This window comes from Leishmania martiniquensis, chromosome 4 (assembly GCF_017916325.1).
Source record: "Leishmania martiniquensis isolate LSCM1 chromosome 4, whole genome shotgun sequence".
Classification (NCBI taxonomy): Eukaryota; Euglenozoa; class Kinetoplastea; order Trypanosomatida; family Trypanosomatidae; genus Leishmania; species Leishmania martiniquensis.
In genome coordinates this window covers 283,124-301,139 of record NC_090139.1, presented here as the reverse complement: position 1 = coordinate 301,139, position 18,016 = coordinate 283,124, and the positions used below count along the sequence as shown (strand labels likewise).

The 18,016-nt window shown below is 63.6% G+C and overlaps 6 protein-coding genes across 6 annotated transcripts; all 6 read left to right on the top strand.

The window, feature by feature from the left end:
- Positions 1–673: 673 nt before the first annotated feature.
- LSCM1_07473 (uncharacterized protein) lies at positions 674–1,846 on the top strand (the record flags this gene model as incomplete). Its single annotated transcript, XM_067324842.1, has 1 exon — positions 674–1,846. The coding sequence occupies one exon, from the start codon at positions 674–676 to the stop codon at positions 1,844–1,846; it is 1,173 nt and encodes a 390-aa protein (XP_067181449.1).
- A 765-nt stretch (positions 1,847–2,611) lies between these two features.
- LSCM1_07472 (uncharacterized protein) lies at positions 2,612–4,627 on the top strand (the record flags this gene model as incomplete). Its single annotated transcript, XM_067324841.1, has 1 exon — positions 2,612–4,627. The coding sequence occupies one exon, from the start codon at positions 2,612–2,614 to the stop codon at positions 4,625–4,627; it is 2,016 nt and encodes a 671-aa protein (XP_067181448.1).
- A 1,008-nt stretch (positions 4,628–5,635) lies between these two features.
- On the top strand, positions 5,636–6,559 carry LSCM1_07471 (uncharacterized protein; the record flags this gene model as incomplete). Its single annotated transcript, XM_067324840.1, has 1 exon — positions 5,636–6,559. The coding sequence occupies one exon, from the start codon at positions 5,636–5,638 to the stop codon at positions 6,557–6,559; it is 924 nt and encodes a 307-aa protein (XP_067181447.1).
- Positions 6,560–8,143: 1,584 nt separating this feature from the next.
- On the top strand, positions 8,144–11,602 carry LSCM1_07470 (uncharacterized protein; the record flags this gene model as incomplete). The annotated part of the gene is made up of 1 exon (XM_067324839.1): positions 8,144–11,602. The coding sequence occupies one exon, from the start codon at positions 8,144–8,146 to the stop codon at positions 11,600–11,602; it is 3,459 nt and encodes a 1,152-aa protein (XP_067181446.1).
- A 520-nt stretch (positions 11,603–12,122) lies between these two features.
- Positions 12,123–14,204, top strand: LSCM1_07469 (uncharacterized protein; the record flags this gene model as incomplete). Its single annotated transcript, XM_067324838.1, has 1 exon — positions 12,123–14,204. The coding sequence occupies one exon, from the start codon at positions 12,123–12,125 to the stop codon at positions 14,202–14,204; it is 2,082 nt and encodes a 693-aa protein (XP_067181445.1).
- An 839-nt stretch (positions 14,205–15,043) lies between these two features.
- Positions 15,044–15,565, top strand: LSCM1_07468 (uncharacterized protein; the record flags this gene model as incomplete). The annotated part of the gene is made up of 1 exon (XM_067324837.1): positions 15,044–15,565. One exon carries the CDS (start codon positions 15,044–15,046, stop codon positions 15,563–15,565), a length of 522 nt encoding a protein of 173 aa, XP_067181444.1.
- Between the last annotated feature and the right edge of the window lie 2,451 nt (positions 15,566–18,016).

The following is an 18,016-nucleotide window of genomic DNA, read 5'->3' as shown; positions in this document are numbered from 1 at the left end:
TTCCTCTTCTGTGTTATCCGCCACGTCAAGATCGTCTGTCTTCTCTGGTCGAACGCGCCGGCGCATGTGTCGTCTCCGCCACACTCCCTCGGGAGGGGGGGTGCCCCTCTCTCTCTCTTCCTCCCTCGTTGCACACGCGTGCCGGTGTGCTTGGCAGGGAAAGCACGGCGAGAAGAGGATGGGGGGGGGTGTTCTCATGCGATGGGATCGCTGCTTCGCGTAGGTAAGCGGGAGGGTGGAGCACTTGCGGGTGGTTGTCGAGCCCCATCACTTTCCCCCCCCCTCCGCTGCTGCTCTGACGCTCCGCACACACTGCCGGCGCAGAGGCAGCCTTTTGGAAGAGGTGAAGAGAAGGCCGCTCGTACGCTTTTTTTCCTCACCCGCGTGCATGCCAGACTCGCAGTCACGAGGAGGAGTGAAGGCGTGCATCCAGCGTCCACGTGTGTGTGTGCGTGTGTGCCCTGATGCCATGGCCCCCACACTCCCCCCCCACACACACACACTCCTCCTCTCTGCACTCTTTCAAACACGAAGGCGAAGACGGGCACGCCCTCCCTCTGCGAACCGGTGCAGGGACTTGTTTGAAAAAGGGCGAGGTACAGCACACACCCTCACGCTCCTCCTACCCCCCTCCCCTCCCTCTCTCTCTCTCCGCCACTCACCGTTCAAAGCGATGTCGCGCTTCCTCTCGCGCGCCTCTGCGACAACGGCGCGGGCCGGCTCGCGTGCCATCCACGCAGCCACTGGTGGCACTGAGAATGGCTGTAGAGCGGCCTCGCACGCTGCTCGTGCTCCGGTGCACAGTGCCGTCGCACCGTCACCCACATCGGGTTTAGCTCTGCCTTCTTGTATGCGCGCCAGTGCTTTGCTCGCTGCGATTGCAACCCGCGCTCACAACGGTGGTCGCTGCGGGCACACCATCGCGGTCGAGCAGCACCGGCTCTGCAGCAGTACGGGCCGCGACGGCAACAGCGACGGCAGCTTCGCCAAGGGCGGTCACCCGCACATGCCCGGGCAAGCGGTGCCGGAGACGTACCCAATCATTCAACTCCCGGCACGCTCACTGTGGTGCCGGCAGTACCCACTCGACGCTCGTCACGTAGCGCAAGGCGAGTATACCGGGCTTGTCTCCAAAGTGAAAGAGGCGCGGCACTACTACCAGTACCCGTCGATGAGCGCTCCGCAGACAGGGTGGAATGTGCAGATGTTCACCCTCTTCGATGACTCCGTCTTCATCAACCCCGTTAACCTCGACGAGGAGGCCTGGCGAGCCGAGGCCGCTCAGCTCGGCATGCCGTGGCTCGCCTTCGAGGAGAAGAAAATGTGCGAGCTGCGTGCTAAGGGGCAGACCGGGTTCGCCTGGGAGCCGTGCGCGAGCAGCGGATTTATGCTTCACTACATCGAACGTCCGCTAACGGTGCACGTGCGAGCGCTGGACGAGCATGGGCGGACGTTCGCCGTGACGCTGGACAAGATGCGTGCACGCATGGCGCTGCACGAGCTGGATCACCTGCAAGGCGTTCTCTTTACGCGACGCGTGGTGGACACGAACCACGTCGTACCGATGGAGGGCTTCGTGTCCATGAGCGAGTGGAGCGACGACTATCCCTCGCTGGAGGCGCGCAGCACGTTTCTGTACACCACCTTCACTCCGCCGTACCACTTCACCACCGACTCCGTGCCGGACGGCAACTTGCTTGACCGCAGGTTCGAGGACGGTATCTATCCCGGTTGTGAGCAGGATCGTCAGCAGCGCATCGAGCTGAGGGCGCTGGAGGAGAGTCAGCGCGATGCGTGGCAAAGGGAAAAGGCGAAGCGGGAAAAGGGGGAACCGAAGGCAGCGTAGCTGTGGGAGCGTGGCGGCAGACAACGGCGACTGCAGTGAGGTCGGTGGCGCGAACTCAGCAGGTGAGCCGGGGGGACGCGCCCGCCGTTTTCGAGTCACAGGGGTGAGAAAGAGAGAGGGTAACACCTTTTTTATCTCTGTCTGTGTGTGTGTGTGCCTGCGTGTTTGGTGGAAAGAACGCTGCATCCCTTCTCTTCTCCTCTCCGGCAGCTGCGGTGAGCCATGGGCATCGGCTGTGGTCAATGGTCCCGCCCACCCTCTCCCAATTGTTGCCGGAGGCGCTTCCGCGATGGGGGAGGGGGGCGCGCGCACACATGCCGACAAGCACCGCAAAGGAGAGAGTCGGGCAAAACCGCCCACCTCTACACCTGACCACGACACTGCATGCGCTTTCTCAGTGTTCAAAGAAACACAACTAGGACGCAGGCGCACACCCACCCGACCCCCTTGCTGTGCGTGCGCCTCTGTCCGAGTCAATGCGCAGGGCCGGGACCCCTCTCGCTATCCTCTACAGCGCCCTCTGGCGGCACCTTCCATGCATGCCTGGCTCACCCTCTCCCCCTTCCCCTCCCTCTCTGCCCACACGCCTGCAAGGCCCGAGAACGAAGCGCTCTCACTCTTCGGCGAATCACAACCAGTCACCCCTCACATCCTCGCCTCGTCTTCGTTTGGGTAGAGGGGGGACACTTGCCGGCACTCTCGCATGATCATCATCATTCATCAGCCCACACAAGACACACACAAGCGCACACACAGCCACTCGCCATGGCGCATAAGAAGCAGGCGTGGGCGAAGCGGGTGAGGAAAGAGTGCTTCAAGAAGAAATACCTGACGCGCATGCAGGCGACGCGGCTGCTGCAGATGGAGTCCATTCAGTTCCGCCGCCTGTGCATCCTCAAGGGCATTTACCCCCGCGCCCTCACCCGCAGCAAGCAGAAGCAAAGCGGTAACGAGAAGCAGTACTACCTCGCCCGGGAGATCAAGTGGCTCGTGCACGACCAGCTCGCAGAGAAGATGATGGCCTACAGAGCCTGGCAAAAGAAGGTGAAGCGGGCGGAGGCAACGGGCCGCACCGAGGACCTCAAGGCGCTTCAGAGCCCACGCGTGAAGCCGCGCCACAGCCTGGTGGCGACGATCAAGGAGCGCTACCCGTACTTCCTAGACGCTATTCGCGACGTCGATGACGCCATGTCCATGATTCACCTCTACGCCTTCCTTAGCCCAGAGATCAAGTCCGACAGCACCATCGAGATACATCACGCCCTCACCTCCGGTCTAAGCGAAAGGGCGAAGGAGATGTGCGAGCGCTGGGATCGCTACGTCGCGCGCGCGCGCGTGCTGTCGAAGGGCTTCATCTCCATCAAAGGGTACTACTACGAGGCGATTGTGAAAGGGGAGCGGGTGCGATGGCTGTGCCCGCACGCGTACGCGCACCGCTTTCCACCGGGCATTCAGCAGTATGTGCTTCTCAGCTTCCTTGAGTTCTACCTGGAGATGATGAAGTTTGTCCTCTTCAAGCTCGAGGCGGACCTCGCGCGGGATGAGGCGGACCGGCTGGCGGCCGAGGATGAGGAGGGTGTGACGCGTGCGAACGCCGAGGACTTCGCGAGCGGGGCGGCGCTGACCGTGTTGGATGTCGGCGCCAACCAAGCGCAGGCCAGGGAGGTAAAGGAGGCAGAGTCGAAGCGGTCGTTGATGGAGGAAGAACTGCACAAGGTGCGCGAGCTGTTCCGCGGGCTCACCTTCTTCATTTCGCGGGAAGTGCCCGCGAAGCACTTCGTCCTCGTCATCAATGCGTGCGGGGGTCGTGTGGCGACCGACTACGTGCCCTCCAACATCACCCACGTCGTCGTTGACCGCCCTGCACTGCCACCAGGCATGACGAAGCACGACCACATCGAATACGTGCAGCCGCAATACATCTTTGACTGCCTGAATGCACGGTTCATGCTCCCGGTAACGGGCTACCGCATCGGCGAAGAGCTACCGCCGCACGTGTCGCCCTTCACCGTCTCCATCACCAATTCCGCCGAGGACAACGCCGCGGCGGCGCAGGTGAGGAAGGAGCACCCGAAGATTGTCGGCTACGTGCCGGCGCGCGTGCACGAGATCCGCAAGCTAATCGACCCATCCTATTCGGCCGTTGACCCGGAGGGCAAGGTAGCCCAGCTAGAAGATGAGTACAGCGACGAGGAGGCGCACGTGGCGGTGCCGGAGATGGACATGGAGGACGACGTCTCGCTCTCCGGCGACGAGCTGGCCGAGGCGCGCAAGAAGCCAGCGTGGCAGGAAGAGGAGGTCGCCGAAGAGGTGCAGCGACCGAAGCTGTCAGCGTTCAAGGTGAAGAAGCAGCGCGAGATGAACCTGATGAACACTCCGACGAACGAGGTGGTTGCGCGGCGGCGGCAGGCGCTACGCAAGGCGCAGGAGAAGTCGCGCCAGTCAGAGACGTCCGAGGCGCGTTTGCAGCGCAAGATGAGCGAGGTGAAGCGGCAGGAGGCGGTGACGCGCAAGATGCAGCTGCAGGTTGCCCGCAAGAAGGCGGCGCGCTTTTACAAGATGGTCAGTGGTGTGGTGCAGGGCACAGCCAAGAAGGCAGCGACGCTGGAGGCGAAGGCGAAGCACATTGCCGAAGGGAAGCTGCACAAGACCGAGGATGGCAAGGGGCTCGTCAACACGAGGCTGGAGGCTCGGCGGCAGCGGGCCGAGGCAACGGGTAAGAAGCTCAAGGAGAGGAAGGCAGACAACCCGTACAAGAAGTTACCCAAGTGGGTCCAGTAGCACTCTCGCCCCCGCTTGCCACCACAACGACGGCCACCACACGCGCACGCGCCCCGGGAGAAAAAGGGTCTGGGAAGGAAAGGGAGCAGCGGCGGCCTACCTTTAGGCTCTGTGGAGGCTCCACGTATTGCCTCCGGCGTCGCGCAGTCGCGCCCATGCGTCCTCGTTTATCCGTGGGCGACGCTCACCTGCGTCCCTCTCTATCCCTCCCTCCCTGTCTTTCTATGTCATGTGTACTCTGTACCGAAGCACTCCATCACCCGCTCTCGGCTCTGATGTGAACCACCGATGGCATCCTGTGCTGGGCGCCGTTATGTGTGATGTGATGTGATGTGGTGTGTGTGTGTGTGTGTAAGAGGGGATACGAGCGTTGCTGTCACGGCAGAGGCGCGCTCGTGCCCTCTGTGTGTCGAGTTGTTTCTGATTGTATAACACCGGTTTTTAAGCGCGTCGTCGACTAACGTTTCCTCTGCCGTTAAGCCATCCAAGCGTCACCGAAAGCGAAGGGGAGGGGAGGGCAAAGCTCCAACGCCATTTGGGATCGATGCCCGATACATGCGACCGCGACGGGCAGCGGGGAGGAGGAGGAGGAAACGCAGCGAAAAAAAGAGGGCGAAACTGTCAGGAGGCTGCGATGCCCTCTCTCTTTCTCCCCCACCCCCTGCCCCCTCTTTGAGTTTCTCACCGCAACACTGGCGCGCCGTTGCAGGCTGACTCTCTGCCTTGCACCTCTCTCCCACCCCCTCCACCACTCTCTACCTCTTCGCTGCAGCTTCGACCGCCGCCGTCTTACCTTATTGCGCACCCTCCCCTCTTCTATCCCGGCGCAGCCCTCCAGAGCCCTTTGCGTGTGCGTGTGCGTGTCACTCAGCCGCCCTTCGCTTCCACCTGTCTGAGATCGGTGCGCGCCATCACCAGTGCCGCTGCTGCTGCTGCTGCCCCGCCCTCCTCCTCCTCTCCCTCTCCCTCTCTCGAGGTCGTCACCAAGCCACGCCTCATCTTTCGCTCATGATGCGTCGCGACGGCAGTACGTCGCGGAAGCCGTATGTCCCCATCGACACCTGCAGCCCGGGTGGGACGTGGGTAGAGGAGCGCCGGTACAACCGGGTGCGACCCACCGCCACGCGAGCGGCGGCGGCGGCATCCACAGAAGTCGCGGCCGATGGCGCCTCCTCTCAGATTGCAGAAAGCTGGACGGCTGCGGATCGCCGCCCGCGTCGAGTGCTCTGCGGTAACTGGCAAGAGGAAGATGTGCTTGAGCGCGACCTGCTCTCGATCCAGGAGGCACAGCATCAGGAGCAGCAGAGCGGCGCAGGTGGCGAGTCGCTGACGTCGTCCTCAGCACCGGTGCGGCGCATCCAAACGTTCCTCAAGTCCGGCTGGAACCCGACAGCCACGACGGAAGTCATCACGCAGAAGCCCAACGGTCTCTACGTGGGCGGCCACCCGAGCTCGCCGTACCTGACGTGCGACTCGCGCAACCCGGCCATGCGCGACCTGAACTCAACCTACCGCGTGAACTTCAACAGCAAAAGCAGCGACGTATCCTCGCTGCGGCGGCCGGGGTTGGGGGTGCGGAGCCAGTGGCTGATGGAGCAGGTGCGGGCGGCGGCGGTGGAGATGCAGGCCGCCAATGCACAGGCACGCCAGGAGCAGCTGCTGCTGCACGAGGCCAGCATGAGGGAAATGAGCCGCTCCCACGGCCCCAACGTCTCCGAGTACCGCGCGACCATGTGCGACGCGAACGAGGTGCTGCCCGTGGTGGAGGAGCTCTCTCAGGATTACCTCAGCGACGAGCCGATCACTCTCTACACAGGCAATCCCAACACCGGCAAAACAATGACGGTGCACGGCAAGACGCCGGCTGACCCCGAAGGCTCGTCGCGTTTCGGCAAGCACACCCACTTCACCGAGTTCAAGTATGCTTACTAGATGCCGCGGGCGTAGCGTGTCCCCCCGTTCGGGGGAGTGCAGACGATGTGTTGGGAAGTGAGCATGCCTACGTGCATGTCTGTGGGTGTGCGTCCCCTGCTCTTGAGGTGCACCGCACTCGAGATGTGGCGCTTCCCGCCGTCCTACCCACCCACCCCACACACACACACTTGCACGCGCCTTTCCTTCGCCCTCTCCTGCCACATGCGCTTCTGCGTGTGCATGTTGCGATGTACAGCACGTCGTGTCGGCCTCCTCCGTTCAGCGGCACTGCTCCCATTTGCTTTGCGCGCGCCTCGCTGTGGCCCCGGCACCGCCGCTCTCCTGCCTCGCTTCCTGCGGTGAGACCGCCGTGCGCCTCCGTGTGCGAGCGAGGCGGTAACGTTCCCCTCTCGGAGGTGTTGCCCGTGGGGTCTCTCCTCCATCCGCCTCTCCGCCCCTTCGCCTTCTTTCGCTCTGGCGCGCGCGTCGGTCGATGTTTGCGGTGACTGAGCCGCACAACGGTGCGTGCACGCACCTGCCACCCGCGCGCCCTGTGTGCACACAGGGCGTCTCTCCAACCCCTTCGCACATACATGTATTGCTCGCCGCACCCTTTGGTGCCTTTTCCCCTGTGCGCGGAACAACGCCAACAGCACACCCGCACACGCGAACGTCGGCAGACATCCGCTGCTGCCCCTTATCCGACGCGCCTTCCGCACTTCCCGCCTCACCGCCCTCGTGGCATGCCGTGTCATCGGCGCTTCCTCTTGCGCAGCTGTTTCCTTTCTTCCGCCATTAGTGTCTCCAGCAAAAGTGTGATGGCGCCACTCTCTCCTCCTCCACTGCTCTCGTCCCATTCCAGCTTCACGCGGTGACCTCTGCCCCCCCCACACACACACACAGCCCTGCAGAGCTGCGTGCTGCGGCACTCGTCCTTCCCGCCTCACCGCTTGCCTCACGCTTCTCCACCACCCACACTACCAAAAAAAAGGAGTCACACACACACGCACACACATATATATATATAAACATATATATATATTATCGGGCGCACATCTGCCCCCCCCCCGCTGCTCATTTCTGGCGCTCTCCCTTCCTTGCTTTCCCCAAACCTGTACGACTGGCATATCACCACCACCACCACCACTATCCCCCGCCATCGACCACTGCTGCCGAGGCGGCGGCGACGATTCGCTGCGGCTCTCTCTCTCTTCGGCCCCTTTTTGCCCGCTTTTAGTTCTGCATCCTTTTATTTTTCCGTTTCCTCGTCGTCATCTTTGCCTCCTCGCGAGCTCAGCGTGCGCGTGTGTGGAGGGCCTCGGCGTTGGCGGGGTCTGGGGAGCAGATATCACTCGGGGCAGTCACCCCCCTCTCTCTCCTGCGCTCCCCTCCCCTCCTATCCGTTCCCTTTCATAGAGCCCGCACGCAGGCGTGGTACAGCCGGGCATACTACCCCACCCACGGACCTGTCTGCCGTCACCGACACCCCCCGCCCTTTCTACTTGGCCCGGCAGGTGCCCTCTCGCCCCCTCCCCTCCTCTTGTCATTCACGCACGTACGTGCGAAGTAATCCGACGCCCTCCCGAAATACACACAGACACAATGGGCACCAATGTCTCTGTGCTGCTAGAGGCCAACGCACCGGTGCCGAGCGTCGTCATATCGAGCCAGCATGAGGTCCGCGCCAGGCGAGACCTCGACAACGGCACCGGCAGCGCGGTGAGCGCGTCGCAGCTGCGGCTGTTGCCCTCGAGCAGCAGCGTGGTGGAGCGGTGTCCGAAGATACGCGTCACGGCTGCCGGCAAGGCGCAAGAGACTTTAGGCGGCAGCGGCTCAGCGAGCGTGGCCCGGGAGGTGAGGCGGACACCACCGCCGCTGTCCGCAGAGGAGCCGCCCGTGTTGCTCGTGGAGGACTGTGCGGCGCCCGACGCGTTCACCACGTCGAGAACGTACACCCCAGTGATGAACGCCATCGTCGCCTACGTTGGGGCGCACGGAAAGGCGGGCACGGCAGCCGCCGGCAAAGGACGCGGCGGCAGCGGCAGCGGCAAAGTGATGTGCCCCATTGGCATTGATTTTGACCCGACCCTGTGCCTCGGGAACCTCCTGAGCAGGGGCGAGGCGCGCGCCGCCTGCGCCGAGTACTTCAAGCTTTTCTTTACGCATCTCATCGCCGCACTGGAAAACGTCGGGAAGGAGTCGCAGGAGGAGGCCCCGTCCACGAGGACGTCCACCTCCACCTACTCGATGGGAGCGGCAGCGGCGGCGACAGCCGAAGCGGAGGCGCCGCAGCGATTTTTCCTACTGTACATCGACGCGCGCTCGGGTCAGCTCGACGACGCGGCAGGGCAGTGGCTCGCGACTTCGCTTATCATGAGCGCCGTCCGCCGAACGCGCCCTTACGCGCTCGTCTCCGCTCGTACCAACGCGGCGGGCGGCAGCGGCAGCGAAGACGGGTTCATGTCATACTTCTCGCCGGATGTCAAGGCAGACATGGTGTGGGCATCGCTGCAGCACATCCTACTCACGCACAACAACATGACTCTGCAGGGTGTCAAGACAGTGCTGGAGGCCCTGTTGGCAGAGGACGCCATGCACGAGGTGCTGCTCCACCAGCAAGGATTCGATCCCAAGGCGCAGAAAGCAGTCGAGGTGATGACGGCCGTTATGCAGAGCCGCGTCTTTCCGCGCCAAGGCTCGAAGCTTCTGCCGCAGCTGTATCTTGTCGACGTACGCCACAATCAGTACGACGATGCTGAGGTGGCAGGATTGCAGAAAATGGCGCTGACGTCCGCTGGAGGCAAGGCCGAGTTGGCAGCGGGCCAAGCTGACTTGCCGGTGGGGGATTCTCTGAAGCAGCGGTTGCCCGCGTCGCAGTCGCAGCGGAGCGACTACAGCAGCGTGCACCTGAATAGCAAGCTCTCCGATGCACTCTCCGTCGGGCACGCACAGGACGGCCACAATAGCACGGCTCGCGCCGCCGCCGCTGCTGCGGCGGCACTGAGCGGCTCAGACTCCTCTTCCCATTCCTTGAAGTTCTCCATGGAGACGCCAGACCCAAGCACGCCTCACAGTCCCGCGATACCGGAAGCCCTGCAGGCCACGGTGGCATCGCTGAAGGCGCCTCCTCTGTCTTCCTCGGACGCGCGAGGGGGCCGGGCAAGGGCCCCGCCGGTGCAGGCAAAGCCACGCACGCTATCGCCCCTTCGCGTGCCCCGTAGTGGGTTGCGCAAGGTGCAGGCCGAGGACGAGAAGTCGTGTGTGGAGCGCGGCTCCCCTCGAGCCCCGCCCGAAAGCATTAGGGGGTCTCGCCTCGACAGGGCGGGGGCCGTGGAGAGGGCAATTGATAAAGCGCCGGATGGCCTCGTCATGAGCCGCCGCGCTGGCCGGCTGCGCAGCACATCGCCCCGCTCCGAAACGCGGGCGACAGCGTCCGCCACCATCCCCCCTGCCTCGGCGACACCGCGGCGGACTGCAGTGCTCGATTCGCCGCGTTGGCTGAGCGCTCGCGACTCAGCGCCCTCTTGGACTCGCGTCGACGCTGTGGAACTACAGCGGGCCTACGATGTGCTTAGGGCCCAGCGGCCCGACAGCGCGAGGAAGACGTCAGCTGCAGCGACATCTTCACATCCCCCATCACCGCGGCAGTGCATGCCGTCCCCGATGTCGCAAAGACAGTCTTCCATGACACGCGCACGTCGTCGGCCAGAGCTGTACCGCGAAGAGGACGAGTTGGACGACGCAGAGATGGAAGTGCACAGCCTCACGCCGCACCCGCGCCATCACCCTCACCCCCGCTCGCAGCGCAGCTTGCGGCAGTGCGGCCCCCGCAGCGGCCACGACCCCGGCAGCGGTCGCGCAGAGGATGAGGCGTGGCTAGACGAGGTCTATACGCAGAGCCGCGGTGGAGGCACCTCTCCGGCCCTCAGCATTGGTAGTCAACGGCGGTGTTACGATATCCCCGCTCTCGCCCCTCCGGAGCCGTTCTTCGCCGCCTCTGCCGCGCACGTGTCGCCAACCATACGGGACGCTGGGGCGCGCAAGCGCCATGAAACACCAGCCCAGGTGGCCTCACGGAGGGCGTCCCCGGAGTCAGCGCGTTGGCGACGCAAAAACCTCTATGACGACGTTCAGCCACGCGTCGACTCGGGGCGGGTGCGCAACGTCGCGGAGCAGCGTGGTGTGTCGAGGCCGAGTAGCCGAGCCGGATATCCGGCCTCCACGTGGCAGCACCATGCGCGCCCTCCGAGCTCCTCCATGCAGGTGGACCGAGAGGTCAAGGCGGGGGTCACCTCGCCCCTCTCCGAGCAGCAGTCCTACTCCCCAGCACCGAAGTGGCCTGCAGCAGTTGCCGGGGTGGTCGAGAAAGCGACCCCATCCCTGGCAGTCACGGATGCCAACGCTGCACCGGCTAGCGCGCAGACAAGCAGCATCCATCAGAGCCTTCATGGAGGAGTCTCGGCAGCTCTCGGCAGGGCAAACGACTCGCAATCGTCGCAGTACCACCGCCCCGCCACCACGGTGTCAATGGGCAACACGGTCAAGCGCCGCCTGTCGACGGCGGAGCCGCCGCACATCACGCCGCGTGGCACCCTAACAAGTCAGCTGCGCAAGATTACCAGTCAGCGCCAGCGCCGCTTTTCGGAAGTGGAGGAGAATGAGGACGCATACTATGCGAGGATTCGGCAGCCGCGAAGGAAGTTCTGGATGGCTCATGTCACGGCCACGATGCGCGCGCCGTGGGCTCAGCCACTCGAGATGGCGGCGGTACTGCAGGAGCAGAAGCGGTGCGCGTCCATCATCGCGTACCATCGCGGCAGCGCTCACAGCGCACCAATAATGGCGGACGACTCTCTTTTGCGGCGTGGCAGCACAGCAACCCAACAGGAGTGGGACTCGCCAGCGCGCAGCGACAGTAGCGATGGGAGCCTCGTCCCGATGGCAGCGCGCACGCACGGTCCGAGGAACTCCGCCGACGCCGCGCCGACGCCCGAGTACAACGAGAACGGCATTGAGTTGGTGCACATGAAATTGCGCACCCGTTCACGGACGGCCTTCTGACGTGGTGGCGGCAGCAGCACACATCCGCGTGTGAAGGCGGTCCCCTCTTTCCGCCCTCAAGCGTCCCGCCCCTCCCCCCCCGCCCCACGGGCACACACCTCCGCCACGTATCGCCCATTACTGCGATTTCTGTCATCAAAGCAGGCGTCAGCTCCCCAGCACAGTCGCCCTCTGTGCAGGTCGGCATCTCTTTCGCTCGGCTGTCCGTCTGTTCGTGTGTGTATGAGAGAGGGGAGAGGGGAGGGAGGGCGGTGTGTGCGCGGTAAGGGGTGCCGCAACGCGTTCCCGTCACGGCCGCCGCCGCTGCCATGCGGCTCGGCACATGTGAAAGGGAAGTCGAAAGGATTGGCATGCTCACGCGGGAGTAGACGTGGGTGGGAGCGGCGCTTGCTTGGGATGGCGCTGCTGCTTCATAATGGTGTGCCTGTATGCACATGCTTGGGTAAGCATACAGGCGTTCCGCTCCCTCCCTCCCCTCCCCTCCCCTCGTTCACACACGCACGCACTCGGAGAGGCACGCATGCGTACTGGTGCCACCGTCAAAACTGCGCGGGTATCTTGGTCTATCGGCGTTGTATCATACCCTCTCCCCTCTCTTCTGCTTGGCTGTTTCACGCTCAGGAAGCGGTGCAGCCGACGAATCGTCCATCCGCCCGCCGCTCTGCATCCCTTTTCGCTCTCCGCTGATCGTACGCAAGTGAATTCATTCCGCACAGGTGGGCACATCCTCGACTTCACCCCCCCTCCACTTACACACTCGCACTCACACACACATACACACACACACGCCAGCTCTCTCGGCGATTGCGTTGTGGTTTTCTCTGCATCACGTCGATGTGCGATGCTTCCTCGTCGATGCAGTGGTGAACTGTACCAGGTCCTCGAACTGGATGCGCAGTGCACCACGGCCGAAATTTCGCAGCAGTACCGCCGCCTCGCCCTGCGCTACCACCCTGACCGCAATGCAGGCACAACTGTCGCGCAGTTCCAGAGGATTGAGGAGGCGCACCGCATCCTCAGCGACCTGCGGCAGCGTCAGCTGTACGACACGGTCGGCCGCGAGGGCCTGAAGCAGCTCGGCGACTATGGTGGCGGAATGCTCGGCAGCCTGCTCCTCGCCGTTGGCAACGTCGCCGCGGGATGCCTTCTCCTCGGCTTCATGACGGCAGCGCTGTTTGTCTCGCTGCTGATCAGCTGCTACAAGGTCGACGCACCGAGCGAGTGGCCCTCGTGGGGTGTCGTGCTCATCCCTGTCTGGCTCTTCCTGCCAGTGCTGCTGCTGGCTAGCCTCACTGTGATGGTGGCGAGTACGCGTCGCGGCATGTACATTCTGCTTCTCCCCAGTGTGCGTCTTCTTCTGTGCGCCGTCATCGCAGCGACAACGGCGGCCGCGCTCGACCACCGCATCACCCCTCTCACCGCCTTCATTCCATGGATCATATGGTACGTCCTCGGGACGGTGAGCGACATGGCAATGCTGGTGCCAACCGTGTACACGCGCACGCGCTCGCCTTTGGTTGGGGAAGGGGATTCAGCCAGCGGCAACAGCCACGCGGACGCCCCGCTGGAGGATCCGCTCCTGCCACCCGGTGGGGGCCGCAGCGCCGCCGATTCGGAGGCGACTACTAGCAGTGGTGCTGAGGGCGCCCTTGACAACGACGTGCTGAGCCCTCGGCCGTGGCTGACGGTGCGATACTGGCGCGAAGTAGCCGAGGCGCTCTTCGAGGCGGTTTGCGTGTACGCCTTCCTCGCCTTGGCATTCCGGCGCGCGATGCAAGAGGAGACACACCCCGGGCCCCCTCCCTCGCCGCCAGCGGGTACGGGACCCACCGGCGGCGGCACCGCTGCGACGCCTTCTGTGTTGAGCTTCTGGGTGATTCTCGCGCCCCTCATAGTGTACTTCGCCGCCCACGTGATCATCAGCGCCCTTGACGGCTTCCTAGTCGACTCGACGGTGGCCACTACGCCATCATCTCCGGAGGAGACGCCAGTGGTTGGAAGCACGAGCGCCGATGCGGCGGCTTCATCGCGCTTGCAGGAGCAAGCTACCCGCTGTCGCCACCTTAGCTGTAGGGAGTGTGTTGCCAACGTTGTTGTTCAGGCCTTTCCGTCGGCGTGCGGACTTTACATGACGTGTATGTGGGCGGCAAAGGAGGAGTACGAGTACAACAACCGCACCAGCGGCCCCGACCCGTCGGCGTTCCTCGCGTTCCTCCCCATCCTCGTCGTTCTCGGCGCCTTGGCCTTCCTCGTGTGCTGTGGTGGGTGTGCGCTCATGTGCATCGGCGGCGGGCTCCTCGCCGCCGAGAGCGCTCCGGATACCTCGACTTCTGCAACGGCGCGATCGCCACGCAGCAGTCTTCGCGCAAGCAACGGCGCGGATGCCGCTGGCGGCAGCGCTACTGCGCGCAGCTCCAAGCCAATCAACGGCAGAGAAAAGGGATACCGCAGCACGGTATCCCGCACGCTGCCGTCGACGGCCAGCAGTGCTCGAAGTCACACCCATGCAGGGCCAAGCCCGTGTACGGGCGGCATCGGCGCAGCCACGACGACCTTCCGAGGCGGAAGCGCGGCAGATGTCGCCATCGAGCAAATTGACTAGCCCCCCCCACCGCCTGCACCCACTCCAGTGGGGGGAGTGCGCTCTTCTCTCTCTCCCTCCCTCGGACTACTTGTGTGTGTGTGTGTGTGTCTGTGTCTGTCCGTAGGGTGTCAGTAGCCTCTTTATGTGTCACTGCGTACCCTCTCATGCGTGTGTGGGTGTGCCTGCGTGTGCGCCGCGCATGTTTGCTTCCTCAACTTTCTCTTGTGCAGACACACACACACAGACCGGCAGACAGATAGACAGACAGTCATTATACGGAAGGAAGAAAGGGAGGCCGGTCGCCTCTCTTCCTTACCGTCTCCCCACCCCCACCCCGAGGCTCTCCGTGCGGCAGAAGTAATGAGAGCGAGCACGGATGGAGGGCGGAGGGGGGAGGGGGTTCGGTCAGCGGCTGCGGTCGCGGCGGCGGCTTCGACTGTTACCCTTCGAAAGCACGGACGCATATGGCAGCTGCAATGCAGAAGCTCCGATGATCACGCGACGGAGATGTTGAGTGGAGCTGAGCTGGGCTCACTCCATGACCCCACCGCCGGCATCCCCGTCCCCTTGCTCGGGTGTCACTCCGTCTCTCCGCGCACTGTCGGTGGTATTCGCGTCTGCTGTCCACCCACGACACCTTCTTCCACACATACCTATACACACATACACACATATATATATACATATGCATATATATATGTGTGTGTGTATGCATGCACAGAGAAACGCTTGCTAGAACGCACCAACATCTCTATCACGGACCCATTCACTCATCTGTCCACGGGCGCAAGAGCATCCACTATCGTCCCCGCCCTCACCCAACCGTCTGCCCTCCCCCTTTCGCCCCACACCTCATCATGTCCGCTGAGGAGGCCCAGAACGCTGCGGCGATGACCGACGACGAGGTCCCGACGCTGGAGGCGGCCGAGGTGCCGCAGAACGCGAAGCAGTCGAAGCGCTACGCGAAGGTCATGACCAAGATGGGCCTCAAGCCGGAGCCCAGCATCGTCAAGGTCAACATCCGTAAGGTCGGCTCCCTGTCGTTCGCCATGGTGCAGCCGGAGGTGTACCGCTTCCCCGGCACCAACACCTTCGTCATCTTCGGCGAGACGCAGCTGGAGGACGCGAGCGCGATGGCGCAGGAGGCCGCCGCCCGCGCTGCCGTGTCTGGCGCCGCGGCGGCGACCTCCGACGCCGCTGCATCCGCACCGGCCGCGGAGGACGACGACGGCGACGAGGAGGTGGATGCCGGCGATCTGGACGAGAAGGAGATCAACGTGGTGATGAGTCAGGCGAACGTGTCGCGCAAGAAGGCGATCAGGGCGCTCAGGAACAACAACGGCGACATCGTCAACACCATCATGGAGCTGACCATGTAGACACGCGTGGCGAGACAGGAGGAGGGCGGCAACACCGCCAACGATGAATTCCCCTTTACAAGTGCGCATCGGAGGAGGAGGAAGGAGGAGGGAGCAGCAGCTGTGTAAGCAAGCGCGGCGGCCGCATTCGTGCGCGATGGAAGCTAAAAATGGGGGAGATGGGCGAGAAGAGGCAACAGGCGGAACCGCAGCATAGAGGCGCAGACGCAGTGACGTCAGCGCGCACACCGACCCACGGGCGCGGACAATGGGCCTACATTTTGTGCCTCATCTCGTTCTTCGTGCTCCGTGCCGGGGGGGAGTCACCTGTCTCTGTCGCTCTCGCTCGCTCGCCGTCTGATGCAGCCGAAGAAGATGGGCGCACATACGGTCACCCATCACCTCCTTCCTTCACCCCTTCTCACCGGCTCTCTGTCGGCGTTGTGTCTCACGAGGCCGACGAACAGGCGCTCCAGTGCGCAAGGAAAGGGAGGGGAGGGCAATGAATCGTTGAGGGGGGGAAGGTGGTCGTGGGGTGCTTGTCCACTTGTATGTGGCCAAGCGCCCACTGCAAGCCACGCACGCCTAGCCCTCTCCCACTGCTTCCGCGTCCGCCTCGCCGTTCCTCTCCCCTCTAACTAAGACTAGTAGCTTTCGCTCGACCTCCCCCTGTCCAAAATATATATATGTGTGTGTATCGCATGCCTCTCCGCTCCCTTGGCCTCACTCCCCCCTCCCCCTCCACTCTGTCCGTAAGTGAGCATGAAGGGGCACACATCGAGTGCAGGCCTCTTCATGCGCGTGAGGAGGGAGGGAGGCAATGGGCATCCTCGTCTCGCCCTTCGCCTCTCTCGTCCCGGTATCCTCCCCTGCCTTTGCCCTCGCACAGCATAGCTGCCCCCACCCACACCGCGTCACACAAAGCGCGGCCGCCGGGGAGGAGGGGGGAGGGCTCTTGCGACTTGAGAGCGTCATGGCCCTCTCTCTCTCTCGGTGAAGGCAAACGACAAGACGATTGGGCGGGGGAAAGAGGTGCGCAGAGACGGCGTACGACGCAGACGCATCAGCGAGCATATTTAACGTGGAAACAAAAAGGCATCGGGTGATGCAGGACAGTATGCACACAAATCTGCACAGCACTCGAATCGCGAGAGAGGGCGGCGCGCACACACATGCGCCTGTCTTCGCCTCCCCTCCCCTCCCTTCCCTTCCCCCCCCAACCCCAACCACAACCCCCCGTCCACTCGTCGCCACAGCCGAACGGTGCCGGCTTGGCTAATGGAGGAGTGGGCGAGGGATATGATACGGGTGCTTCGCCTTCCTCGACCACGTCAGTGACGGGGAGGGGGCATCTTTGTATTGGCGCGTGCATGTTGCGCATGCGACTGCCACCATCTCAGCTGCTTTCTTTTCCCTCGCCCAACCGTCCCCCTCCTCTCTTCGCACGCGTCTCCTCCATTCACACCCTCGGCGCGTCTGCCCCGTTTCCCGCCGCGTCGGCGTTGCGCTGCCGCACTGCATCGCTTTCTATTTGTACATCAGAACGGCACATAATCCCCCTCCCCCTTTCGCCCCACACCTCATCATGTCCGCTGAGGAGGCCCAGAACGCTGCGGCGATGACCGACGACGAGGTCCCGACGCTGGAGGCGGCCGAGGTGCCGCAGAACGCGAAGCAGTCGAAGCGCTACGCGAAGGTCATGACCAAGATGGGCCTCAAGCCGGAGCCCAGCATCGTCAAGGTCAACATCCGTAAGGTCGGCTCCCTGTCGTTCGCCATGGTGCAGCCGGAGGTGTACCGCTTCCCCGGCACCAACACCTTCGTCATCTTCGGCGAGACGCAGCTGGAGGACGCGAGCGCGATGGCGCAGGAGGCCGCCGCCCGCGCTGCCGTGTCTGGCGCCGCGGCGGCGACCTCCGACGCCGCTGCATCCGCACCGGCCGCGGAGGACGACGACGGCGACGAGGAGGTGGATGCCGGCGATCTGGACGAGAAGGAGATCAACGTGGTGATGAGTCAGGCGAACGTGTCGCGCAAGAAGGCGATCAGGGCGCTCAGGAACAACAACGGCGACATCGTCAACACCATCATGGAGCTGACCATGTAGACACGCGTGGCGAGACAGGAGGAGGGCGGCAACACAGCTAACCTGACCCAACGCTCGAGCTTCTCCGCGCCCGGTCCGGTCTGCCATGACGTTGCGCGTGTTGCCGGCTCTACTAGCACACCCCAGAGCCGCGGCAGCGCATATGCAGCAGACCTTTACTGCGAGCAGCAATCGTCGTAGGGTGGACGAAGCGATCGAGAGAGGGTGGAGGAGGAAGTGAAAGGGTGTCGTTCATGTATGCCTACGCGCTCCGGGCACGCGCGCGCTCCACCACACGAGATCGGGCGGGTCCTACTCCCTTCTGCTCATCACCACCACCATCGCTGGTGGAGCTGTCGCTTTCACATAGATGTGTGTGGGTGGGT